The 27,465-nt window shown below is 42.4% G+C and overlaps 2 protein-coding genes across 4 annotated transcripts in view; one reads left to right on the top strand and one right to left on the bottom strand.

Annotated features, from left to right (window-relative positions):
* LOC144497261 (acyl-coenzyme A thioesterase 11-like) overlaps positions 1-18,742 on the top strand; it is an 82,683-nt gene extending 63,941 nt beyond the window's left edge. For all 3 annotated transcript variants that reach the window (XM_078218247.1, XM_078218245.1, XM_078218246.1), the window contains 8 exons: positions 3,650-3,794; positions 5,260-5,315; positions 7,743-7,809; positions 8,726-8,809; positions 8,902-9,035; positions 12,267-12,398; positions 16,840-16,966; positions 17,957-18,742. In XM_078218247.1, the coding sequence (XP_078074373.1) occupies positions 3,650-3,794; positions 5,260-5,315; positions 7,743-7,809; positions 8,726-8,809; positions 8,902-9,035; positions 12,267-12,398; positions 16,840-16,966; positions 17,957-18,103 (892 nt within the window). In that variant the 3' untranslated portion in view covers positions 18,104-18,742. The remainder of the gene's footprint in view (positions 1-3,649; positions 3,795-5,259; positions 5,316-7,742; positions 7,810-8,725; positions 8,810-8,901; positions 9,036-12,266; positions 12,399-16,839; positions 16,967-17,956) is intronic.
* Positions 18,743-21,020: 2,278 nt separating this feature from the next.
* Positions 21,021-27,465, bottom strand: part of fam151a (family with sequence similarity 151 member A) — a 44,613-nt gene continuing 38,168 nt past the window's right edge. The window contains exon 8 of the mRNA XM_078218244.1: positions 21,021-24,731. Coding sequence (XP_078074370.1) covers positions 24,064-24,731 — 668 coding nt within the window. The 3' untranslated portion in view covers positions 21,021-24,063. The remainder of the gene's footprint in view (positions 24,732-27,465) is intronic.

The raw sequence follows: 27,465 nt of genomic DNA, 5'->3' as shown, positions 1-27,465 counted from the left end.
ATTTGGATAACCAGATGGCCTGAGTCCTCGGGGGGGGAGAGAGCAGCCAGGAATCCTGCTGGATACTGAGTGTGTGTCGAGTGTTGAGTGACCACAGGATTGGGTAATCTGTGGTGGTCTTCATGGTTGAATAGCCACATATGGTCCAAGCTCACAAATAAAAGATGGCCACTTGGATGTACAACTGAAGGACTCCAGTGGATAGAAACCCAGCAAAAGATTGTCCCCGTGTGTGAAGAACGCTCAGAGTAGAAGAGGAAAATAATTTGTCAATCTCCAGTTTCTGTGATTGCCAACTAATTTTATGGAAGATAAGGAATTGTGTATATGAGGTTAGTGGTTGTTAATGATTGATGAGTAATGGTAACAGGTGATGAGCAGTTTTGCTTTGCACTCGTTCAACTGTTTGTGTTTTTAACTTACCTGCTGCTTCCTGACTTGTGTCTCCAGAGTTTGTTCAGAAAACTGCAGATTTCAAATTGTTCAACCAAGTTGAAAGCCCAGCCCTGGACGTGGCTTGTGTAAGAAGAAGAGGGTTTCAATTCATGGGGCACTGGCAACAGTGCTGGGGAAAGAGCAGCTATTCCACTGGGATGGGCACAGAGTCCTGGCAAGTTGTATAATTACAGCTATGACTAGGGGTTTAAACTAAAATGGGCAAAAGGGTTGGCGAAAGGGAAATTTCTGATCTTAAAAGAGAAAAGTCGAGGCAGCAAAGCGCAGTGATGATTTGGGCAAAGACGACCAGTGTAAGACAGAAAGGGACAAAAGGGTTTACCGGAACAATACATTGTGGAACCAACAGCGCAACAGTAAAAATAAAATAAAGGCCCTTTATCTGGATGTGCAAAGCATTTTTAATAAGATAGATGAGCTCGTGGCACATAAAGATAAACAGTTTAGATTAATTGTCTTTACAGAGACATAGTTACACGATGATCGAGATAGGGAAATAAATACTTCAGGGCACACAACATTTTGAAAAGACTGACTGAATGGAAAAGGAGCAAACAGTCCTAACAGTAAAGGATGGCATAAAGAGAGGAGTGAGAAAAGATCTTAGTTCAGAAGATCAGAAGGCAGAATCTGTTTAAATAGGGATTAGGAATAACAAGATTTAGAGATCTCTGATAGGTACAGTGTATAGGCCCCCTGGTCAGAGCATTGAGCAAGAAATAATTGGAGCCTGTTACAAAGGCAGTTTAATAATCGTGAGGGACTTTAATCTTCGTATAGATTGGACAAATCAGGTTGCTAAATGTAGTCTGGAAGATTGTTTTTGCTACAGTTTATTGGAACAATACATTGTGGAACTAATAAAGGATAAAGCTACTTTAGACCTAATATTGTGTAATGAAGCAGATTTAGTTAGTAATCTCATGGTAAAAGATCTTCTGCGAAAAAGTGATCAGAATACAATTGAATTTCATATTAATAAAAGGAAAATACTTTGGATGCTGGAAATCTAAAAAAAACCAGAAAATGCTGGAAAATCTCAGCAGGTCTGGCAATGGTTGGCAGTAGTAATGACAGTGTTAAAGACTAAAGCAGGTGTTAATATTGACATAAAGGCAGACAAAGCATACCGCTCAATGAGTGCATAAGGGAGAAGGAAAGGTGAGGGTGCATAATGTAGTGTTACAGTCATAGTTAGGGTGTAGAGAAAGATCAACTTAATATAAGGTAGGTCCAATAAAAAGTCTGATGGCAGCAGGGAAGAAGCTATTCTTAAGTTGGTTGGTCCGTGACCTCAGACTTTTGTGTCTTTTCCTCAACGGAAGAAGGCGGAAAAAAGTATGTCTGGGGTGCGTGGAGTCCTTGATTATGCTGGCTGCTTTTCTGAGGCAGCGGGAAGTGTAGACAGTGTCAATGGATAGGAGGCTGGTTTGCGTGATGAACTGGGCTATGTTCACAACCCTTTGTAGTTTCTTGCGGTCTTGGTTAGAGCAGGAGCCATATCAGGCTGTGATACAAAACCAGAAAGAATACTTTCTATGGTGCCACTCTTACCCAGGGTGTGGTCTTCCCAGTATTTAGTAGAAAGAAATTTCTGCTCATCCAATACTGAATATCAGACAAGTTGTGTAACCACTTAGGAATAGTGGCTGGGTTGAGTGAGGGTTATGAGTCTGAGCTGGGCATCACCTCCATACACTGTGAAATGTGACATTTTTCCAGCTCCATGAAACACCTCGAGACATTTTGCTATATTAAGGGAGCTATATAAATACTCTGATAAACAGTCATCCAGACTCGAAACATTGGCTCTATTCTCTCTCCACAGATGCTGTCAGACCTGCTGAGATTTTCTAGCATTTTCTGTTTTGTTTCGGATTCCAGCATCTGCAGTAATTTGCTTTTATATAAATACAAGTTGTTTTAACTGTTGTTGTAAAAGTCGGATTGTTATGATTTCGAATCTGGTTTTTTATACCTGAACAAACATTCGTGTAACTTCACCTTGCTGTAGTTGATGATGAAACAGCCAGTTATTGATGCGAGTGTTAAGAGAGGTTATACTGTCTTACTGTATGGGCTGCTCTCTAAGTCGCTGTGTTTTCAGTACATTCACAGTAAGAGCATCTGGATGTTATGATAGATTTCAATGTAAAGAGGCCCCTGAAAGCTGATGGCCAGAGAGTGTGTTTGCTGCAAAATGTAATGAAACACTTTCGGAGTTTTGCCAGGTGGTTAAACCTGCTTTTGATTAGGTGTTTCCATTGCTTTCACAATAATCAAGTCTTATCAGAAGAGGAAAAAAAACTTTGTTCGAGGACAGAGCTGATAAAACGTAGCACAACGCAGCTTTATATGGGATTACCTTGTATTCTCAAGGTAATGCTAATCAAGAGCTGCACCTATTATAAAGTTTAATTGTTGTGTTGATCAACCCCTCCAGCATAACATTCTGTGGAAAGAAGGATAAAACATATCTGTGGGATTTATCAGCAATTTATTATAAGTATTACACTTTAAACTTGTAATAGTTTCTGGAAGACAGTATTGCACAGGGGAAATCTGTGCTCCTTGTTGGTTCAGTGGGTAATCGCCATGTAGACCATGAGTGGCCTGGCTTAAACGTTGGTTTGATGGCAGCCAAGAGTAGATGGAGGAGCTACAGTTGCGTGATTAGGCTAGGGAGGGGATTAAAACCAAAGCTTGGGTTACTACTCATTGTTGAATCACCCGTTGACACTGACTGTCTGAGCTGGCATTTGAAGATTAACTTAGTGTGATTTACTGGGGGTTGTTGGCAGCTATGGAATTGTATACCAACATCAGTGCCCACAGAGGAGGAGGTGGAAGGGACCTGGTGTGGTGTTTGTTTTGAGGTCAGGAAAGGAATAATGTGAACACTTCTGTAACATGATATGCTTTAAAGAAAGGATTAACCATACTTGGGAGATGAGGGAAGGGGAGACAACCATGATTATCATTATAATAACGTCGAAAATTTGAACATTTAAACCTTAAACCTGTGGTAAACTTTGTAAACAGCCAGTAGGATTTGAAGCAGATTCCCACTTTGCTGATGTATAATAATGTATCTCAGTTAAGTATAAACACATCAGTTTAATTTTTTAAAATTATAATAAAGTCACTGAAGATCCTTCCAAGATACTTTCTAAATCTCTGGGGTGCTTTTTAGCTTTGAAGTTGGTATCTGTGCAGAAGCCTACCATCAGGAAGACTGGGATCGGAAGACACATATCAACAGTGCCTTTCTGACTTACGTCATGCTGGGCAAAGATGGGGAGCTCAACACACTGCCTCGCATTAAGCCAGAACCAGGGGTAAGTGCGGTGCAATCTACGCTTGCGTATGATCTCACTTCGGAACACAAGCTGTACTCAGTTTGCCAACTTTCATGCATGTAGATGGGGAGTGAAACTTTCTATCTGCACCTACAAAGCCCAAGCATTTTGCTGGGAGACATGTAATTGACTCAGTCTCGCATCAGGCCCAGGCAGATGGAACTGACTGGATCCGAGTTTTTAATTATACCTCGACTGGAGAAGTTCAGTTACTAGTCTGCACTGATTTATTGCAGGGGATAGTGGTGTCATGCTTATGTTACTGAGCTAATAATACAGAAGATGTGAACTCAAATCCCTGATGTGGAGATGCCGGCGTTGGACTGGGGTAAGCACAGTAAGAAGTCTCACCAAAGAAACCCCACCAGGGAAATTTGAAAATTTGAATTCCATTTCAGAAAGATCTGGAACAAAAAAGCTGGTGTCGCCAAAACTGGCTATGAAGCTGTTGGATTGTTTTAAATGCCCACCTTTTTACTAATGTCCTTTTAGGGAAGGAAATCTGCTGTCCTTACCCAATATGGTCTATATGTACCTTGGCTGATTCATAGCTGACTTCTGAAGTGACAACTCAAGCAGAATAATTAAGGATGGCAGTAAATGGCAGCCTTGTCTGTGACACCCATATCTGAGAATGAGTGATCTTTTTAAAAGGCGGTATGATGCGGGATAAAAATAGCAAATGCTGGAAAGACTCAGCAGGTCTGACAGCATCTGTGTGAAGAGGGAAACAAAGTTAACGTTTTGAGTCTGGAGCCATATGGACTTGAAACATTAATTCTGTTTCTCTCTCCACAGATGCTGCCAGATCTGCTGAGTTTTTCCAGCATTTTCTGTTTTTATTTTAGATTTCCTGCAGTATTTTCCCTTATTTTAGGGGTGTATCAGTTGGCCCCTACTGATCCAGTCTTATGACCATCCAGTTGGTGTGTCAATATTGTTGCAAATCAATCAAGTAGACAACTCAGCAGAACAGTTAAGCCAAATGGTGTGTTTCCGAACTGGATATTCTATATCACCTTAATGATATGTACAAGCATTGGTACAAGTTCAGAGTCCTGCTTATCATGGTTCAATGTGATTGCTTCGTTCAGTGTTTATGAGGACGGAAACTACCATTGCCTGCATTTAGGTGGTGTCTTTGACAGAGTGCCTCATGGAGGCATAATCAAAAATTGGATGCCAAGCCAGAGGAGATGTTAGAAGGGGTAAACTTGGCCAGAGAGGTGGTTTTCCAAAGAATGGAAGAAAGGGAGAAGGGTTGGAGGGATTTGGGAGGGGAACTTCAGAGTATGAAGCCTGTACAGCTGAAGATGTGATAGCCAATGGGGTGAGGGAGCTGGTTGGGGAGAGGGGAGCAGGATGCGCAAGGGACCACAGTCAGCACAACGGTGTTCTATTGCCAGCTGATTATTGCTGTAACTGACCACATTTCTCCCAACAGGATGGAGAAAGAAGATACCGAGAAGCAAGTGCGCGAAAGAAAATACGACTTGATAGGTCAGTAAACTTACACACTCTAACCCTTTGATAGTTCAGTGAGTGTATTTATAGAGCAGCAGAGCTGGCCAGCACAGCAATTCTCACACACATTCTTTATTTGAACATTGCAGCAGGATAGAACTTTGCATTGTGACCCCCTCTGTGAACCCTCTGGAAAATTACCATCGGCTTCACGTAAAGCATGTGTTGCCAAACAAGCAGAAAGCACTATTGTAAACCTGGTTAAAACAGACAGCCAATGGTGCCTGTGATGCAAATAAACTTGGCCAGCTGCTGATCTGCTCTTTAATTTCACTTTGCACTGATCATGGCAACTGCACCACATGTACTGTACTGAGAACAGAAGGTTGGGGAATTCCCATTGATGCAGCTCAATGCCTGACAGCCTACCCTACATAAACATTGAATTCACAAAGTGCTTTGGGAGTTTTCCTACATTAAAGGCCCGGGATAAATGCAATCTGTTGCTGTTGTCGAGTCAATAAAGGTCCATTGGCTGTGTCAATATTTTTCCTCTTGGGCACACATTGTGCATCCTGTGTGGAAAATTTGATCAGGTTATATGTGAGTTTTGCAAAGAGTAAAGCTGCTGGAAACAGCTAATCCCAGAAGTCCCCCTCCCACCTTTATGTAAATGAAACAAATGCATGTGAGAACATGCTAAGCGCAGGTTCTTCTAGCTTCATTAATGGAAATGCCATTTGCCTCCTGGCAATGTCCTGTTTGTGGCAAATACTACGGCTGGAATGTTACCACCGTTCACACCGACAGGATTTTCCCATCCCACTGCAGTGAACGGAGATTTGGCTGGGCGCCAAATTCTCCAACCTTGCTGCAGCAGGAGCATGGCATGAATAGCTGGTAAGACCGCACCCAAAGATTTGCATGCAAACACCATTGTTTTGGGGTGGGATTTGCATGCAGGATTCTTTGGGCCGAGTTTCACCAGGCTGTTAGTTGAGCATATTGATTTTTCTGAATTTTCTCAATCTGAGGAGGTTCATGCAGTGACATGGTAGCAAAGTCTAGAGCCAACCATCTGACAGCCTGTTGTTGGGATCAGTTTCAGTCTCTGATGTTGAGCCCTGATGCTGAGTTTTTCAGTGTAACCTTGCCTTCTACTCATGAGAAAGAGAAAACATGTATTAGTATAGCACCTTTGGCATAATCAGGATGACCTGATGGTGTTTCACAGCCAGCTTTAGAAGTGTAGCCACTGTCTTAATGCTGGAAAATATAGTGTAATGTCCTAACTCTGTTAGGGATCGTGAGTTTTAGCAAAAAGGAAAAAAATGTGGTTTGCACACACTGATTCAAAGTGCCGCACAATAGGTTTATTGAAGAGAGGTTCTCTACACAGACAGAAGATGAAACTAAGCAGGAGCCTGTGAAACACCCCAATGGCAACCATCAAATCATGAGACCTCTTTACAGCAATCATACAACCACTTAAATATATAACCTCCCTCCCCCCCTTTACATCTGTGGTCATGCAGCACGTTACTACAAAGTTAGGATAAATAATACTCTAGGCACAGCACTATACACCATTAATCATTGTACACAATCAATAAGAATGTCGACCAGGAAGATATCTATTCCTGTTTGTTTGTATACGATACAGTCATCAGGCAACTCAGATTTAACTAAGTCTTCCTTAGTGGTATTCACAACACGAGGGACTAAGGAAGTTCGTACTTCTGGAGATGATTTGAAGAAAGACCCCAGTGACATCACCATCAAATCATGTGACTAGCTCTTGCGCAGTCATCAAATCTCTTAAATATATAGCACATAGTAATCAATTTGCACACAGAAAAGCCCCAAAAACAGCCCTGAGTGCACAATCAGCTAAAACCAGATCATCTGTTTTTGGGGAGGACAGTTGTGGGGGGGGCGGGGGTTCCCCTACTTTGCTTCAAATAGTGATCCATTTGCATCCAGCCAACAGGTCAGATGGCACCTCAGTTTAACATGTCATCTTCAAAAGTCCAACACTACACTGCAGTATCAGCCGAGGTTTATTTGCTCATGTCACTGGAGGGTGGGTTTGAACCTCTGACCTTCTGACATAGAAGAAAGTTCAATACCGTGGAACCAAGTCCAACACTTAGGCCGGAATTTTACCGGCACGCCCGCCTGAGGCTCATAAGATTGCGTCTGAGGCCAACGGAGAATGCCATTCTGCGAGCCTCGGAGGGGGGGGGGGCGTGCTGGCAAAATCAGGGCCTTAACGTCTGAAAACAGGCCTACTTGTTCCGAGTGTCATGGATGAATTGTAAAATATAATTAGGATTATGGAATGTTAGGTAAAGATTGCGCGCTGTAAATTCCTCCAGATCATTTGAACTTTGAACTGGACAAGTGAAGCGTATTTTGCAAATCTTTTTTTACGGAATTTGAAAATCCATTTTTTTCTTTCAGAAAATATATAATTTCATGTAAACAAACTGAAGTTCCGCTATCTGTCCCCTGGGACCCCAGCAATCAGGTAACTTGCCATTTTATTACAGATAGATTACTGTGTATGAATGTTTGTTATTGTCATTAAGTAAGTTATCTTTTTGTCTGTTGCTTTATGCCCATGTGCCTCCCTATTGACAGCCGGAATCTTTGGATGCTCATTCTTCTTTTACTGTTCGGTGTTTTGGACAGGGCAACAATTTAGTTAACTATTCTTGTGTTAATGATTCAGCATGCATACTCACAAGAGTCCAGAGCCAGGTGAATAGCACAAAATCATCCATAGAACCTTTTTCAGATTCCTGTCTGTTTTAGCTGCCAAATTGGTGTCAAAATGGAGCTTGAGCCTTGTGTGATGGACATAAGACAGGCAGGTTCAAATTTGCCTCATCTTGTCCTTTGTTATGTTGCAATGAAATGCTCCCAATACTGAGTCCGGCCGACTCACCGAGTTGTGTTGTCCAAGTCAACTGGAATCAGCCAGGCCTCCGGCCAGCTTCATGTTGCAGTCCTGTTTTTATAACTCGTAACATTAATGTTCCGTTAATATTACTCCACGTTTGTCTTGCCTTTTTTTTCCATCCCTCTTTCTCTGAAGGGAGCTGACTCTTGCTGGGGTCTTGCTCAGCAAACAGCAGCAGTCCTCCAATAATTCATCTGAGTGCCCTGTCTTCATGTAGAAAGCCGTTTAACTGTGGTGGACATCAAAGGCTAGTCCTGTCTCCCCACATTGCTCACAAATAATCATGGATAGCGATCAGGAATGGAGAATCTGGCTGATTTTCTGTCACGATCCCCTGCTGGCATCTCAAGAATACTGATGTCTGTGACAGCACTCAGCTGTCCCGGTATCCAGGTACTGACCAGGTAGCCGAGCTGGAACCTCCTTTATTCACTTGATGTTTGAAGTGACTGGTTTGATTTTTTTTTTGTTGTTGTTTAAGGTTTACCTCAGCTACAATAACATCTCTGCACTGAAAATGCTGGCGGCAAAACAAAACTGGGTTTTGAACTGCACGCAGAACAAGGCAAGTTAAACTAACATAACAGCAGCATAAAGAGTTCAGGGATTTCTAGGCAACCATCTGTTCAGGAAATGATGTTAATTTCCTTTTTCTAGGCTAAACTCTTCACCCTGGAGGAAGGTCAGTTCCTGTCCTTCAAGGTGGAAATGTCTGTTTCTGTAAACGTCAAGCAAGTTTTCACACTCTTGTCCGATATGAGCCGTCGGCATGAATGGGACACCCACTACCGGTAAGAAAATCACCATAAACTAGGAGTCAGCATCAGTGACAGTGGGAAGGGGTAATGGAAGGGAAAGGTCTTGATATAGCTCACAGTACTACAGAATCACAGAATTGTTACAGCACCGAAGGAGGCCATTTGGCCCATCATGTCTGCACCAGCTCCCAAATGAGCATTGTGGCTTAGTACCATTCCCCTGTCTTTTCCCTGTACCCCAGCACATTGTTTCTATTCAAATAATCATCTAATGTCCTCTTGAATGCCTCGATTGAACCGGCCTCCACCACACTTCCAGGCAGAACACTCCGGGCCCAAATCACTCGCTGTGTGAAAAAGATTTTCTCACACCTCATTTGCTTTTTGGCAAATCACTTTAAATCTGTGCCCTCTCATTCTCGATCCTTTTACGAGCGGGAACAGTTCCTCCCTATCTACTCTGTCCAGCCTCTTCAAGGTTTTGAACAACTCTATCAAATCTCCTCTTAGCCGCCTTCTCCCCAAGGGAACAGTGCCAACCTCGCCAATCTGTCCTCATAACTGAAGTTTCTCATCCCTGGAACCATTCTTGCAAACTTCTTCTGCACTCTCTCCAATGCATCCACATTCTTTCCAAAGTATAGAACTGTATACAATACTCCAGCGGAGGTCTAACTAATGTCCTACACAAATTCAGTATAACCTTCTGGCTCTTGTACTCTATGTCCCTATTAATAAAGCTCAGGATACTATATGCTTTATTAATTGCTCTCTCCATGGTAGCACAGTGGTTAGCACTGCTGCTTCACAGAGTCAGGGACCTGGGTTCGATGCCCAGCTTGGGTTATTGTCTGTGTTTGCACACTCTCCCTGTGTCTGGTGCTCCAATTTCCTCCCACATTCTGAAAGACGTGCTGGTTAGGTGCATTGACCCGAACAGGCACTGGACTGTGGCGACTAGGGGAATTTCATAGTAACTTCATTGCAGTGTTAATGTAAGCCTTACTTGTGGCTAATAAATAAAGTTTAAACTTTTTATTTGTCCTGCAACCTTCAATGATCTATGCACACATATCCCCAGGTCCCTTCTGCTCCTGCCCCCACATCTTTTAGAGTTGTAGCCCATATTTTATAATGTCTGCCCATGTTCTTCCCAAAACACACACTTCACACTTCTCCGCATTGTCTGCTCACTCCACTGACTTGTCCATGTCCTTTTGAAGTTTTACATTGTCTTCCTCAAAGTTTACAATGCTTCCAAGTTTCATATCATCCAGAAACTTTAAAATTGTCCCCTAGATCATCAATATATATCAGGGAAATCATTGGGCACACACTGACCCCCGGGTAACTCCATTACAAACCCAATTCCAGCCTTAAAAATACCCATTGACCATTACTCTGCTTTCTAATAACAAGCCAATTCTGTATCCACATTACCACTGTTCCTTTTACTCCATGAATTATAAGTCTATTGTGAGACACTGTATCGAATCCCTTTTGTAATCACATCAACAGAACTACCCACATCCATCCTCACTGTTACCTCTTCAGAAAATTGCAGCAAATTAGTTAAGCATGATTTTCCCTTTAGTATTCCATGCTGCCTCTTCCTAGCGAACCCACATTTTTCCATCTACTAATTCTAACCCAAATAATTGTTTCTAGAAGCTTCCCACCAATCATGTTAAACTAACTGGTCTGTAATTGCTGGGCTTATCCTTACAGCATTTTTTGAACAAGGAGGTAACATTTGCAATTCCCCAGGTCTCTGGCACCTCCCCTGAGTCTAGAGAAATATGACCAGCGACTCTGCAATTTCCATTCTCACTTACTTCAATATCCTTGGATGCTTGATCAGCAGCCACAGTGGATATGGTCAAAATGCTTTGCAGGACATGGTAACTGAACCATTTCCCCATGACATTCAATATCATTCCCATCACATAGTCCATGACCATTAACAGCTTTGGGGGGTGGGGAGTTCGGGTCATTGTCGAGACACTTAATTGACCTAGACGTGTAAATGCTGTACAGGTACAACAGTAAGAGTTTTAACAACACCAGGTTAAAGTCCAACAGGTTTATTTCGTAGCAAATACCATAAGCTTTCGAAGCGCTGCTCCTTCTCCAAAAGCCAGTCCAACGCCAGCATCTCCACAACAGGTCAGAGGCTGGGTATTCTGCAATCAGCAACTCACCTTCTGCTCCCCAAAACATTGCCACCACCTACAGGGCACAATGTGTAGTGTGATTAGATACTCACTGCTTGCCTGATGGGTGCAACTCACCATCCAACTTGATTGGCGCCCCTATTTCCTCCAGACATTGCGTCATTAACACCAGCACCAAAGAAAGATGTCGGGAGAAATAATTAGAAGCTGAGACAGAAGCAAAATCCATTCCAACTTTCAAAAGGGAAGTGATTAATTGGGAATAGAGAAAGGGCTTGGGAATGAAGCAAAATGGACAGTTTTTTCATAGAGCAATCGCAGACTGAATGACCTCTTCCTTTGCTGGAAGATTCTGTAAAGGGAATAAGAGTTTTTCTTTGTGGGACCTTTTAGGTAATGGAGGGAAATGGTTCAAACCATCAGGAATGGGGGAGGCAGATGTCGTGTCACTGGGCTAGTAATCCAGAGACCCAGGGTAATACTCTGAGTCTCTGGGGACTAGGGTTCAAATCCCACCACAGCAGATGGTGAAATTTGAATTCAATAAAAATCTGGAATTAAAAGTCTAATGATGACCATGAAACTGTTGTCAATGGTTGTAAAAACCCATCTGGTTCCCTAATGTTCTTTCAGGAAGGAAATCTGTCTGGCCTATATGTGACTCCAAAGATGTGCGGGTTAGGTGGATTGGCCATGCTAAATTGCCCCTTAGTGTTAGGGGGACAGGTTAGGCTAAATGCATGGGGTTATGGGGATAGGGCCCGGGTGGGATTGTGTTGGTGCAGACTCAATGGGCCAAATGGCCTCCTTCTGCAGTGTAGGATTCTATGACTCCAGAGCCAAAGCATTTATCTCGAGGATGGGCAATAAATGCTGGCCCAGCCAGCAATGCCCATATCCCATGAACGAATAAAAATAAATAGTAAGAATGTGTTTAACTCAAATCTGTAAAACTGAGATTTTGCCTGACTGTGATTAATACTGTGGTTTCAAATTGAGTCCTGAAAGTGTGTTCCATGCACTAAAACCCCTGCACACAGAAAAGCACACAAACCCTCACCATCTCTAACCCTTTTATGTTTCTTCCAAGGAAATTTGAGTTGATCCAAAAGGTGGATGAGGATGATGTCATCTATCATGTGATCTCCCCTTCTGTCAGCAAGAGGAGCAACTTTCAAGATTTTGTGTTGTTGGCGTCTCGTAGAGTGCCTTGTGCTGTTGGGTAATTTCACTTTGTGCTTTTGACGTGCTTAAGTAGCTTAATCATTCTTACTCATTCTCCCAAGAAGAGCAGATTTTGTTTTGAGATTTACATGAGTTCAGTTTATTTTACTTTCTACAAAATGATTTGCATTTCCCTCTAAGTAATACTTGTACTTGTCAACCAGAGCAATGTCCAGCAGCACGTTACTGAAACGACTGTGCCACTTTCTATAGCTGACTACACATTCACATTTCATGTCACTGTAATGTTTCATTTATCAAATGCTTTCCTATCAAGCTGCCATGCCTCCCCTCCTCAAATAACAATGGCTTGGATTGTGCATTGGGCCAAACAAAGAGGTTAACAGCCCTCACTGTTTCGGGTGCATTGCACAGCAACTTCTAGAATACGTACATGTGCAGTTAAACATAGAAATCCAAAAGTTGCTATCTGGCTTACTCTGCTGCTGTCGAGGTTGCACTCTAACAGTACCTTACTGATATAGCTTACATCTCAGAATATGCAGCTTTATGACCTATTCCTGACCTCCCACATTTTTTGGGATGTGGCGAATTGTGCAATTGACATGTTGGCAGATTTTTCCTCTGGACAGGTCATTCTGTCCTTTTCCATGTTCAAGTTAGTTCATCCTGTACCTTAAACATAGTTCACATTTTGTTAGAAGAAGTAATTAGTTACAAAATTCTAATTATTGCGGGTAAATGACAAACAGATTGGTTAGGTCTAGGTGCTAAATTGTAAAATTTAACACAATCAGAGGCGCATTTGCAGTGGGAGGGGCCGAGCGGGTGGTGGGTGGGCCAGTGCACTGGGCATCCAATCGGAGGCTGATTACTCGACATTTGCTGATAGGCTCAAACAAGTTTAAATGAGCCTATCAGCAGCAAATGCAGAGGGAAATCACACTCTGATCGGGGAGTCTGAAAGAGCGGGAAAACTGGTAACGAACGAATGGTTAACTTGTTGAGGCCACAACGAGAGGTGAGGAAGAGGTGTGGCGGCCAGCCACTCAACAAGGTATTAATGACTGAGGTTTGCAAATCAAGCCACAAGGAGACGAGCAGGTTTGCACCAGGCACCGGCACGAATGGACCCAGGCCAGCAATAGAAACTGGCACCACACCCCGAATTAAGCCAATAGGAGCCGAGCACTAGATTGTGCCAGCAGCAGAGTGGACCCAAGCCAGCTGTCAGTAACAAGCACGTGATGAAGCCCTGAGGTGAGGGAGAGGTGCAGTGGCAACGGCAAGTGATAAAAGTTGCCTTGAAGAGTGAAGACCCCTGGCGAGTGATGTGAGTGAGAATGGGAGAGTGTGAGGGGTGGGTGGGGGGGGGGGAGGAGACTGAGGCATGGGGGGTGGGGGAAAGAATATGAGGGTGTGGGGAGAGAGGAGATGAATATGAGGGGATTGGATGCAGACTTGCAGTGAGGGAGACTATGTGAGGGCCGTATTGCATTATGGATGGAAGGAGAGTTTGTGATGGGGTTGGGGGTCCATGGGAAGGGAGAGTTTGTGAGGGAATGAACAGGAGGAGATTAGAGTGAGTGTTGTTTGAAATTCATGATCAGAATCACAGCTTCATAGTTAAAAAATGAATCCAATTTTTTCGGAGCTTGTACTTAATAAAAACATGGGATTGACTGTGCAAACGCCTGCTCTTTCAGACACTTTATTAGCTGTCTAAAATCAAGATCAGTTTCTTCAGCAACATGAAGCGACACTATCAATCTGACTGTCAAAAACACAGAAAATTGAAGTTAGGAAAGAGGACGAAACTAGGCAAAAAGATAGTTCGTCGTTTTACTTTTTAAAAGGTTTGAAGTATTAAACAGTGCACAAACTGCACATTCAACCTCATCCAAAAGTATGGGTGAATTATCTGATGACTTCGACTTGCCGATTTCCAGAGAAACCACATCGCCTGGAAAAGTTGAACAAGTGGTTGACTCTGAAAAGCCAATGGAATTACAAGAAATTGCTGATTCTTCTGTTGAAGTGAGAAGAAACCTACCCTGAAGACATTGTCTTACGACCAAAATCTGTTGCACTAGGCATGATAGAATATTTCATACTAAGTAAACCAGAAAACCTAGGTAAGATGGAAAATTTGAGAAAAGTGTTTGAGATTGGAGGTAGAAGACTAGTTAGAAGTCTTTGTAAGTCCCATTTTCTGAGGGTGAAGAGAAATGGGATGTCAAAAATTAGAAATTGATTTTTTTTTCGGAGTCTACTATTACATTTACAAATTATTCCCTGATTCTAGTAAAGGGAAGCACGCATTCGTCGATGGGTACTCTTAACTGGAGAAATATTGGAAGACATATTGTTGATCATGACACTTCCAAAGATCATATTAAAGTGATGTGTGTGTTCATTCAAATATGTAAATTATCTGGAAGAATTGATTCTGCGTTATTGGCTCAGTTTGAAAAGGAGTGTTCTTATTGAAGGAAAGTGCTGAGTTGCTACTGTCAATTTGCTGGCTTCTTTGGGGCTACCTCCAAGAGGACATGATGTATTGTCATTGTCAAATCAAAGAGGTAATTTTTTAGCCTACCATGAATATTTCAGTGAATTTAAGCTTCTCAAAGATCATTTGAAAAGTTAAAAGTATTGTGGATCAGGGAAGACCAACTTTATAATGTACCAAGCCTACAATAACTTCATCACTATAATGGTACAGCGGTTCAGGAACTAATTCACTAATGAAGTAAAAGACGCCAAATACTATTCCATAATAGTTGATTCAACCCCGGATGTGAGTCATGTGGACCAATTGACATTGAGATATGTGACCAGCGGTGGTGAAGTTGTAGAACAGTCCCTTGTTTAGTCCAGCTACAATCCCACACTTCTGAGAGTCTGGAGAAAACTGTTTCGGAAACCACTGCAAATTTAAGTTTGTACACCAAAAATTGGGCAGATCTTCGACAATGCCGCAAATATTCAGGTCTACAAGCAAGACTGAACAATGCAAGCCCCTGGGTATTATTTATCCCACGTTCCAGTCTCTCCTTGAATTTAATCTGCAATGCTGCAGCTGAATCCTGCAAGAGAGCTGTACATTTTTTTGACTTTGTTCAAAATGTGTATGCCTTTTTTTTTCAATTTCCATGCATTAATGGAATATGCTGCAATTGTGTTTGGAGCAGACAAATGGAAAACGCTTGACCGTCAAAAGAATTTGTAACACCTGGTGGTCAGCTCGTGCAGATGTTGTTTTAGCTTTGAAAATGAACTTTGCTGATATAAAGGAATCCTTATTAGACATAGCCGCATCAAATTCAGAGAAAACATGTGTGAAAGCTGAAGCAAAATCCTTAAAGAAGTTTGAAACGTACAATATTGTTGTTACTCTTTTGGTTCAAAGAATTAATGCCATCAGCAAATCACTGCAAAATGCTGATACAACTTTATTGAATGCTGCAATTGTTAGCTCAGTTAAAAGTTTTGTCATGCAAGTTTGAAATTGCTATAGCTCAGTGGAAGCAGAGGCACTAACAATAACAAAGAAATATAGATCCCTCTGATAATGAGAAGCATACAGGAAGTTATTTTTTGCTGAAACTAGAGACAGTGAAATCACTTTAAAGGGGAAAGAGAAGATCATCGTTGAGACTGCCAGTGTTACTTGTGACAATAGTGGTGCAATTGCAGCGTAGAAGTGAATTTCTGAAGAAAACTCTTGATTTATTTCACGTGCTTTTTGATAGAAGTTTAGATGAAAATGCTAAATGACAAAGAACTGAATCCTGCCAGACAAAGCCACTACCCTGCACTGGCTGGTGCTGCAGGGATGTCATCAACTGATTTTTTTTTCCATCTCATTGCATGCCTCAAGACTCGCATCGCAATTATTCATACAGGCGCCTTTTTACATGTTAAAAGGCGGTGATCAATTTGTGTATTTTTGTGGCTTCTGCCTTTGCATTCTGTGGGGTGAGGATGGGGTCGGGAGGGGCATAAGGTTGGGAGGAGCAGAAATACAGGTGAACATGGGACACCATGAACTGTAAACCCACCTGTGCAAAATACAAATTAAACTTTTTAAATGGTCACCTGCCAAATTATTCTGCAGCAGTTCTCCAAGACATCTCTCCGACAAGTTCTCCTGTCCTTCCAAACAGACTCCATGTAGAGGCTGCACAGTCTGCCCAGGAGATGCAAATGACCCTCAGGCTGTAATCTGGGACCAGGGCAAAGCCTGTGGTGGACACCAGTCCCCAAACACTGCACTGGTTTTAATAGCCAAGTGAGAAACCTAAGCTATAGTGTAGCAACTTTTATTCTAAGATTGCTAACTTGTGTTCATTCTTCGAGTTGGTTGTTGGCTTTAAAGGATCAAAGTGTGAGTGAAATGTCCCAATTTGTCACCCCACTATATCATTCAGCATTGATAGAAGTATTCAGTCTGCTGTTGTAAACTTTCTTCCTAGGGATCCATATCTGATAGCACTCCGATCGGTTAGTCTCCCTGCAGCCCCGCCAACTAAGGACCTTGTCAGGAGTGAAGTGTTGTGTGCTGGCTTTACACTTTGGGAGGAAGATGACACCCACACCAAGGTAAGGGGTCTCCAGCACATTAATAAACTGTGGTCATCAATCGATCCAAATATATTATTTACTTAATAAGTCAGATAGACAGATATAAATATTTTTCTTTAATGGAGAAATGATTGTGAATTGGAATCTGACTGTGGGTGTGGTGTAAGTTTTCCTTTTATTTATGGAGGCTGTTTGGCTTGTTACTGGAATGTAATCTGTTTTGAAAGTGTGTATTTTAAATTCTCCAGCAGAATGCAAGGGAGGTGATACCAGGTAGTAGATTGCACTAACACATTTCAGATCTGAAATGGTGCCATTTCTATGCAGTGGCAAGACTGTAGGAAATGTTTCTTGTGACATTAGAGGTCTTGGTTTCAGAACATGAGGACAGAACTTCAAACTGATAACCAATTCAGAAAATAAGCCCTTCATGTGAATTATTGCTGAAATGCAAAGTGCAAAACTCCAGAAGGACCAAGATGCGAAAACAACATTCACTGACACACCACAGCCTGTCTCTCTGTTAACACTGAAGTGGTTCAAAGTTAACTTTAATTCAAATGTATAAGTGTTTCCAGTAATTCAGTGGGTTCATTTAGCGAACGGAAAAGACATTTAGATCGCTTTCAAACTCCCATCCTCCCCTCACCGGCCCAAAGGAAGCAAAATGCAAGGAAACCAAACAATTACTGTTAAAATCTGACACCTAAGCGATAACTTTATTTCTGTGCACATCTATTACCCCTCTCCTTTAAGACTTATGGTTCCACTGTCACTGGCTCATTCCTACCACTAGGATCACCCATCATAGTACACAGGCCTGAGACATTCCCATTTTTATATGGCTCCTGTACCAATGCAGCCACTGGGGGAATTCCTCAAAATCTGTACTTGGAAACCGTGTTCCTACTTTGATTGGAATGAAAGGGAAAGAATTAGGTCGTAGCACACAGTTGATTTGCTGTCAGCGCCTGGGGATAATGGAGCTACTTATCTTTTATTTTTCAGATTACCTATTACATACAGGCAACCCCTGGGGTCCTCCCGTACATCACCCGCAACATCACTGGACTCTCTGCCGACCTCTGCACAGTCATTGAGGCTTGTATTAAATTTCTTGAACTAAATAAGGATATAGCCAGCGTAGCTTTGTGATATTTGTGAGATGTAGGAAATAGTATCTATTTCTACATGATCTGAATCACATCATCACAATCCATTGAAATTGGTGCAAAGGAGTGAATTCATGGGGTAAATGGGATTTATGCCAGTTTTGATTAATTGAAATTCTGATGATGATTAAGCGTTTTGGGGCAACGCAGTGCATAACATTTGTGTGTTTTTTGTACCAAGGGCACTGTCCTCAGTTAGTTGAGATCTAATGCAAACGGAACATCATAATGAAATAACACTAGTGATGTTTGAGAACTGCATTGTAATCTGTTTAGACCAGAGATTACTGCCGTTGGCTTATGTGTGTAAATTTGAGCCAAGTCTTTGTACAGAATAACGGCCTTGTGTACAGCAATTTGTTGCAGACTGCCAGATTTAATCCATTATATTTTTATACTAATTTTCAAAAGAATTGACTTTAAAGATGAATATATGAGGAATGTAGGTAAAAAGCTGTCACTGATATAAGACTAAAATAAAATCAAATTGATGATCATGTTACTGGCCTCTGAGTCGTTCCTGTTGAATACTTTGTGCATTTTGCCTGTGTACAGTGAAAATTCTTTTTGCATTCTTTACAATCTGCCAGGAAATTCATTAAAGCAAGTATATGTTTTCTGTAAAGCTAAACTTGCCAATTCTGTGTCTCTTTGAGTTGCGAGTGTGGTTTCAAAAAGATACTTTATCGTTAGGTCACGGTCAATTATCCTTTCCTTTCAACTGAAACCACAGTTGATGCTACAATGTAACATTGAAACGCTGGAAGAAAATCAATTTAACGCTAGCCAAAGTTACCATCAGGGAACTGAATACAGTGATTACAAGGACTCACCATGTGCTAGTGGAAAGCTCGGCCACGATACTCCTATCGCAACCTGCAACTTTTCTGGCAGGTCGCGGTGGGAGATACGCGTCACCGGCCTTGTTCCGGGATCTGCGCATGTGCCAGGAATGCACGCGCATCTCCCAAAGCCGGCGAACAGTCACCGGTCAGACCACGCTGGAAACCGGCGGGAAGGCAGGTAAGTAATTTGAATCTGTTTTTAATGTATTTTAAATATGTTTTCAATGTAATTATCGGGAACTTACCGGTCCCGATTGAATCTCCCACCCCGCCAGGAGTACTTAATTCCGGCGGGGTTTAGAGTTACTCTCCATGTTGGGGGGACTAGCGGGAGACCCCGCCGGAATGAAGGGAAGCAATCGGGGGGTCCCAGGGGGTCGGTTGGCAGGGGGGTGGTGTCCCCTGGGCATGGGTACCCTGGCAGTGCCAGCCTGTGCCCCCAGCACTGCCCGAGGGGCAAAATGTCCATGCTCAGGGGGCACCTTGCACTGCCCACTGGGCATTGGGCAGTGCCAAGGGGCAGGGCCTGTTGTGGGCAGGGCCAATGGACAATCAGTGGGGGTGGGGGGGGTCCCGCTGCCACTCTGCATGGCGATTGGTCTGGGATGAAGGGAGGGCAGCGATCGGGGTGGGCTGGTCTGCTGGGGGAGGGTAGGAGGGTCAGCAGTGGGGAGGTCTGCCGAGGTGAGGGGATTGCCACTGCTGGGGGGGTGGCGGGGTGGGGCTGGACATCGGGGCGCTCTGGGGTGGGGGGGGTTCAGGGCTGGCCCGGGAATTGTTGTGGGGGGGGGGGGGTGGGGCCGTGGGGGGGGGGGGGGGGAGCTGGAGGGGTCTCGCGCTGGCCAGTGATCGAGCTGGCCAGAAAATGGGAAGTCTGATAGATTGGGGCCACTGCGCGTGCGCAGAGTTCCAGAACTGTCAAATTCCAGTGTGAATAGGCCCCGCCCCCTGGGTTTTTAATGATATTCATGGCTGCGACCTCTGCAGTGCTCAGAGTGCGGAGATTCGAGTGAGAAGCTGAACTGATCAAACAGTCGGGATCCAAAACAATTTTCCCGCCAATTCAGCACTTTTGGGAGAATCGCAGCCCTCATTTCCAGTGAATGAATTCTGCCATTTATAACACTATTGGGGAGAAAATCCTCGTAGGTGAGAGAAATTGAAAATAATCAGGAATTTAAGTCACGAAAAAAAACTAGCATTAAGTGAAATGACCTCAGATTAGACAAATAGCTTAACAGGGAGATTGCCTGCATAATGGCATATAAGAATGAGATTTGAACAAGTATTTCTAATATAAACATGTATTTTGGTATGTTAAATGTATTAACTATATTTTATAAAATTGTGCACTTTAGCCAAGTGTAGACTGTTGCAAGGAATGATGGGATGAAACCTTAGCAGGCAGAACCACATTCTTTGGAGACACTGAAACCTCAGAATGTGTAAGTTCTTATCAGTGAAAGTCGCTAGCAGTAAGGTTCTCAGGGCTACTCGCGAACAGAGTTTTTCATACTATCCAGATAAGATAGGTCCCTTCTCAGACGTGAGAACATACATCTGTCTTGTTTGGCCAATGACGTAGCAGGAGTTGGTGGGAACCTTTGACGTTTGTAGTTAAGCGTCAGAGGTTACTGGACAACAGAGGAAGAAGCATCAGCAACAGAGGGAGGAAGCATTCGGATTCTACAGACTAATGAAATCCCATGACATCAGAGGATAGAAGGCAATTGGCTAAAGTATGTGACAAGTGTTATTAATGATTGATTTATATTGAAGATGATTTGATCATAACTAATGAAAGGCGAGAGAATTTGATATGAGAAATGTATAATTGATCAATCCGTGCATTGTAACCGGAGTTGTATTGGAAAACTCAGAACCTTCTCTGTAGAGAGGCATTGGACTGACCAACGTTATCTCTTCCTTTGATCGTTGGTTAATAAAGATACATCTTTAAACCAAGACACTGGGTTTGAGTGTCTTTGTATTGGCTGAAGTTTTGGCGATACCTAGCCTTTAGAGAACCCACAACAAACACTGAATAAAAACACTTAACATGGGTGTGTACTTTATTGATCATTAAAAAGTTTAAATGAAAACCTTTATGAAACACTAACATAACACAATAGCCTGTTAAACATTATAAAATCAGCCAGTTACAAATGAAAATAATTCAAGTTAAACATTCTGCAGTATTGCCACAATATCAGCAAGCTCCTGGAAGTGTTTAAAAGATGACAGTGAAATAACTAAATGTGGGGATTTTTTGGAAATATCGTGAAGACTTACAAAAATTATGCAACTTGAGAAGTGTCAGAGAGGTTCAGCTAAAGGGCAATCATTCTGTTAAAATTTAATCACCAGCTCCACTGAATGTGGCCAATGAAAAACTGACTTAAGGAAAGGTCCCCCAGTTTAATATCCAGGGAACTACAGTGTTAGTGGGTTAGCAGAGAGGAGAGGAACATTATTCCAATGACCTTGTTCTCAAGCACTGTTTAGGATCCTGCAGGTGAAAAGCTTGTTGCCACTTCCTGTCAAGGTTGTGGCTATTGCTCTTGGAGCTCAGTTCCAATAAGGAGGAGAGGGGAAAAAAGCCATGAGGAAAGAAAATTAAATCACCACATCCACCTAGCCTGAGACCACTGTACCTGGAGGCAATGGCTCAAGCTGAAATTCACTCTAAGCCAGCATTCAGCAAAATTCTGCTGGTTATTTCCACATGCATAAATGAAGAGACTGCCTCATGTGGTAATGACTGCTTCAGATTGACTGCTGGCTGGGTGGAAGTCAACCTCAGATATACCGTTCAACGTTGTTTTAAAGCTTTATTGAAAGATATGAGAGAGTTTGTCTCGAGTACTTCAGGTGTTCAGCCATTTCCACTATTTAAAATGATGATTTCACCAAAAATACAGTTGAAAAGCAGAGACTTAAAAGGAGTCCCCAAGATACTGGTCTATGAATTAAATGACTTAACCCTTTACCTGCCATTAAGGTATTCTGTTCTGCCCTTCCTGCTGGAGCAATCCAATTGTCACATATTACTCACATATGCATATACAATTAATTACATATGGAAAGTTCATCTCTGCCCCAAGCTATTGTGTATCAAACTGACTGGCTAGTTTCTGTAAGTAATTCTGATTTTTTAAAACCCTATAAGCAGTGTGATTAGCAAGACCCAGCAACCTAATCCGTCATATCTCAAGATGCCTCATTTTTTTGGACATCGATAAACTTTTCCAGGTCCAGATGGGAGCATAAAGTGGCACCGAAATAATCGTCGATGTACCGATGGAGTGCTGGGAGTCGGAGTACGACTGGAATGGGGAATTTTCCACATACCCCATAAAAAGACAGCATAAGCAGGATCCATGTGGTACCCCTAACCACACCTTTTATTTGCAGGAAGTAAGACATGTTAAAGGAGGAATTGTTGAGAGAGAGAGAGGAGGTTCAGCAAGACGAAGAGGAGTGATAGAGGACTTGGATTATTCAGGCCTCTGCTGGAGGAAGAAGCAGAGAGCCCTATGGCTGATGGAGGTGTAGAGGGTTTGGACAACCATAGTAAAGCGAGGCAGTTAGGGCCAGGGAACTGGAAATTGTGGATATGATGTAGGGCATCAGAGGAATCATAGATATAGGTGGGAAGGAACTGGACAAAGGGAGAGAGAATTGAGTTGAATAGGAAGAAATGAGTGGGGCAAGAACAGGCTGATATGATGGGCAGTCTTGTTTGTAGATTTTGGGGCGCAGGTTGAAGCGAGCTGCACAGGATTGGGGGACTACGAGGTTGGAAGCTGTGGAAGGAAGATCTCCAAAGGTGATAGGGTAATTGACAGTCCTGGAAACAGTGGCTTCATGTTCGGTGATGGGTGTTGTGGTCCAGGGGGACGTAGGAGGAAGTGTCCGAGAGTCCTTGCTAGTTACCACCTCAAATTAATTTCAGCAGATTCATGTAGTGTGACCTTTTGCTTCCAAATCATGGTAGTTACTCTCATGCCTGTGTGGGACATGGATGAGTCATGCGTCTTCTGGAGGGTAAAAGTTAGAATATCTAGCTTGACTGTAGGTCAAATGGACTGTGTGTACTATTCAGTGAGATTCTGGGTTGAACATGATCTCTAACCTGTTCTGCCCATCTCTAAATTATTGTTTCTTCCAATAAAATCCAACATTGCCATTTGAATGTGACCATCAAAAGGAGAGCAAGCTGTGAGAATCTTCTGCTATACGTGAGGTCCTGCTATACATGATTGAATGAAGCAAAAAACAATTTAACTGTGGAAGTACTAACTGGCTATGCTACCTCTGGGTGGGAATAGAGGTGGGCACAGAGGACACAAACCTGTATAAACAGCTGCCAATATTTGTGAAAATGTTAGTGAGGTTAATGATCAGAAAGAATGAGATGAATCACATTTAAATGGATGAAGCGAGATTTGTCAAAGTAGATCACGCAGGAACTAAAGTGGGTGTCACTCCATATGTGACTTGACAAGTTTGTTGTGTCGAACGTCACTTAGCTGCAGTCACTAAGAAAACTGAAATGTCTTTGCGTGAAACCTCAGTGTAAAAGATATCTACAGCTTGCATTGCAATCTGTTACTGATGGATGTGAAGCTGAGGTCTGTGTATGTGAGCTTGCACAAATCTGCATGGTAGGTTAGTGATTGATGAGATGACACCTTTCATTGCATTTCGTGTTACCTTTGCAAGGGTAGATGAATGGGGGGGGGGGTGGGGAGGGGGTGTCAAGGTCTCTGTTTAATGGGGAAAACTGAAGAACACAATTGCAACTTGCTAAGTGAGTAAAACTGTACAATGCACCCCAACTCATGCGTACTGGCCTTTTCATCAAATTTTACAATCAATAGCTGGAAAACGATCTTTGGTATAAAAATCTTAATCTGTATTAAACTGAGAAAATATTGAAAGTTAATTAGGTTGTAGCTTATGTATGTGACAAAATTCAGCGAATAATTTCTGTGGTTCAGGACTAAGGACTTAATGGTGCAGAGCGTGACAATGATTTGCCTGCCTGAGAGACAGGATTGGTAGGTCACAAATACAAAGAATCACAAATTAGTTTTTATGAAGTGAAGACATCAATTTGAAAGCTGTTTCTATAATCCTGGGGTAAACGGTAGTAAATCCTTTGAGTGCTGTATGTTCGGATGTTGATCAGCCCCTGAAACCCATCTGTGTAGGTGCCTTGTTGATGGAGATGCTCCACTGTCAGAGTGTAACTGGGGGAAGCCTGCAGTAGTTCAGTGGTGGCCTTCCATGATTTACCCAGAGCAACAGCCTGAAGCTGGAAGGACACAGTTTGCCACAGCCCCTGACAAAGATTTAACATGTTCTCCACTAATGGCTGTGTGTAACCCTGGGCAAGTGCTTCATTTGGCCAGCTTGGAGCTACAGTCACAAAAGGAAATATTTCATTTATGGTTTTGATGAATTGCTTGCCTTCTATGTATCCAGGGATGCTAAAACTGCCATGAGAGATGTCCATGCTGACCCAGACAGGCTTGTGAAGAAGGTGTGCTGTGTAAGCTCGCTGAAGCAGATACAGGGTTTGGGTCAGTGCCTGCTGGGATTTTATCTTCAGGTAGATGCCCCATGGTTTTGATGAACTTAAGATCTGACTTAGAGCTGATTCCAAAGGAAATTCCGATCCGTCTTTCGAACTCTCTACCATCAGAACGGCACTATTAGCTTCTCTCTTCACATTCAGAATAAGCATTCCTCCATCATTTCCTTAATAAATTGAAAATACAACATTTATATGTTGTGTTCAGGCTACATCAGATGTTTACATTTCATTTTTACTAAACAGTCAAAACCGCACAATATGTCACCACATAAAATGAATACCAAACACTGAGATAATAAAGGTACAGAACAATAGTGAAATCATTGACCAACTGGGAATAAAGTGGGCATAATCCAGGGATTGCAGGAATCAAATATCAGGCACCCAAGAAGGGCTAATTGCTGGATCCCACAATCATCTGCCTCGGCTGCAGGCATATGCACAAATTATGTTGAATTCTTCCATACTTGGTCATCCAAAATAAACCTCACATTAGTTGTCAGTATGACCTTCTATCATGATAACATCAAATCCTACTGTCCCATTTCTTTCTCAGCTCACCTAAACTTGCTGGCTTCTGTCAGAAAGTTATGATCTTGTCTTGATGTTTCATTTCAGCACTTTATGCCGTTAATGGAACCACCTCCACCCCCTGCTGTATTGTTACCTGCTGCTATATCGATACTATATCCCGTTACTCAGCCCTCATCAAGCCCCTGGTAGGAAGATAGAGGCTGCAAGTTCACTCTTGTGATCCTTATGCACTGAGTTTCAGGCCTTGATCTAACTGGTGAGAAATGGTACCAACCTTTCAATGCCTGGATGGTAAATGTCTCAGAAGTAACCTAAAGAGAACAAACTATATATGTATATATTTGAAGAGAGAGACTTTCAAAATGAAGAGGTAGAAAGGCAATTTGATTTCCATTGATAAAGAACAAAGAACAATACAGCACCGGAACAAACCCTTTGGCCCTCCAAGCCCGCGCCACTCCCTGGTCCAAACTAGACCATTCTTTTGTATCCCTCCATTCCCACTCCGTTCATGTGGCTATCTAGATAAGTCTTAAATGTTCCCAGTGTGTCCGCCTCCACCACCTTGCCTGGCAGCGCATTCCAGGCCCCCACCACCCTCTGTGTAAAATACGTCCTTCTGATATCCATGTTAAACCTCCCCAACCTCACCTTGAACCTATGACCCCTCGTGAACGTCACCACCGACCTGGGAAAAAGCTTCCCACCGTTCACCCTATCTATGCCTTTCATAATTTTATACACCTCTATTAGGTCACCCCTCATCCTCAGTCTTTCCAGTGAGAACAACCCCAGTTTACCCAATCTCTCCTCATAACTAAGCCCTTCCATACTAGGCAACATCCTGGTAAACCTCCTCTGCACTCTCTCTAAAGCCTCCACGTCCTTCTGGTAGTGTGGCGACCAGAACTGGTCAGTTTGGCTCAGTGGTAGCACTTTTTTTAATCATAGGTTGTGGGTTCAAGCCCCACCCCAGATACCTGCACACACAATCTGGAGTGACACTAATTCAGTGCTGAGGGAGGGCTGCACTTTTGGTAGAGCTCATGGCATTATTCAAAGAAGAACAAACTAATTCTCCAATGTCCTCAACGGATAGTGCTAAAACAATTTATTTGATGACTCATCTTATTGTGGCTTATGGGACCTTGCTATGTGCAAATCGACTGTTGCATTCACCTAAATAATAACCATCACACTAATTCCCTTGGACTGGTGAAGTGTTTCGGAATGTCTCAACAATGTAAAATATGCTGCATAAATGAAAAATCTGTCTTTCTTTAAAAAACTACTTTTTTCAAAGGTGATAAATTGAATAAAGTCTCTGACATTTAAAACAATCTGTATTGCACATTAATTGTAGTCATAATTAGCATTCATATATGCTGAAGTGAAAGTGGCATTATCTCTACTGAGTTTATATCTAGATATAGAGGTGTTATTGAGATACCATAGGTCAAAGAATAAGAAGCAAAAGCATTCTTTGACCTGTTCAGTGTCTATATCTCTCCAATTACATTACATAGCGTTTTTATCAGGACTTCTACAAGCAAAGGTCTTTGCAAGCTCTCTGAAGTTAGCCTTTGTGGCCCTATTGTACTTTCATGCCTGTATCATTAGTAATATCACCACTGCCAGAGAAAATTCTTGCCTCCTCTTGCGCATCAAACCAATAAGGTTAAAACCTGTTTCTTCTGTTGGCTGTTAGGGACTGAGTTTGTAGCCGGTCTTTTTAATTGTGTAGCTGGATGGGCAACGGTAACAGTGACATTGAGAATTAAACATGCTGGGAATTTTAGCCAAGTTGTGTCAAAACACCGATGTAGGTCAGAGAAGGCTGCAGCAAGTCATGACCTGTCCTGTGAGATGTGACCTGACACTTCTTGTGTTGACCAAATAAGGATGGTTGTTTGGATGGGTGCAAGACATCCTGGAGCCATTGATTCCATATAGGGTGAGGCTATGTAACTACATCAACTTCGTATAAACATTCGGGAATTGTTTACTCCATTGGCTATAATCAAACATTGTGAGCAGTTTCCGATGGTATCATTAGTTGAGTGCCAGAGAACCTTCTGGAAGAATGTGCAAAGTTTAGGATAAAAGAGGTACTTTGAGTCTTTGTCCTCGGTGGAAACGCGAGAATCTCAGTTGCAATGTGTGTCCTGAAGATAAAGGACAAAGAAACCACGAGGAAGATTCATACCCAAGGCAAACCTGGCCAGTTCACCCAAGCAGGTACTATTGGTTTTCAGCCAAAAACTTAAAGTTAGAGTTAAAGTTAAACCAGTGTTAACAAGTTTAAAGTTAAATGAGTTAAAGTTAAGGTTGAAGTTAAACGAATTAAGTTGAGTAGGTTAAAAT

This window comes from Mustelus asterias, chromosome 8 (genome assembly GCF_964213995.1).
Source record: "Mustelus asterias chromosome 8, sMusAst1.hap1.1, whole genome shotgun sequence".
NCBI classification, from domain to species: domain Eukaryota; kingdom Metazoa; phylum Chordata; class Chondrichthyes; order Carcharhiniformes; family Triakidae; genus Mustelus; species Mustelus asterias.
This window is presented reverse-complemented; position numbering and strand designations above follow the sequence as displayed.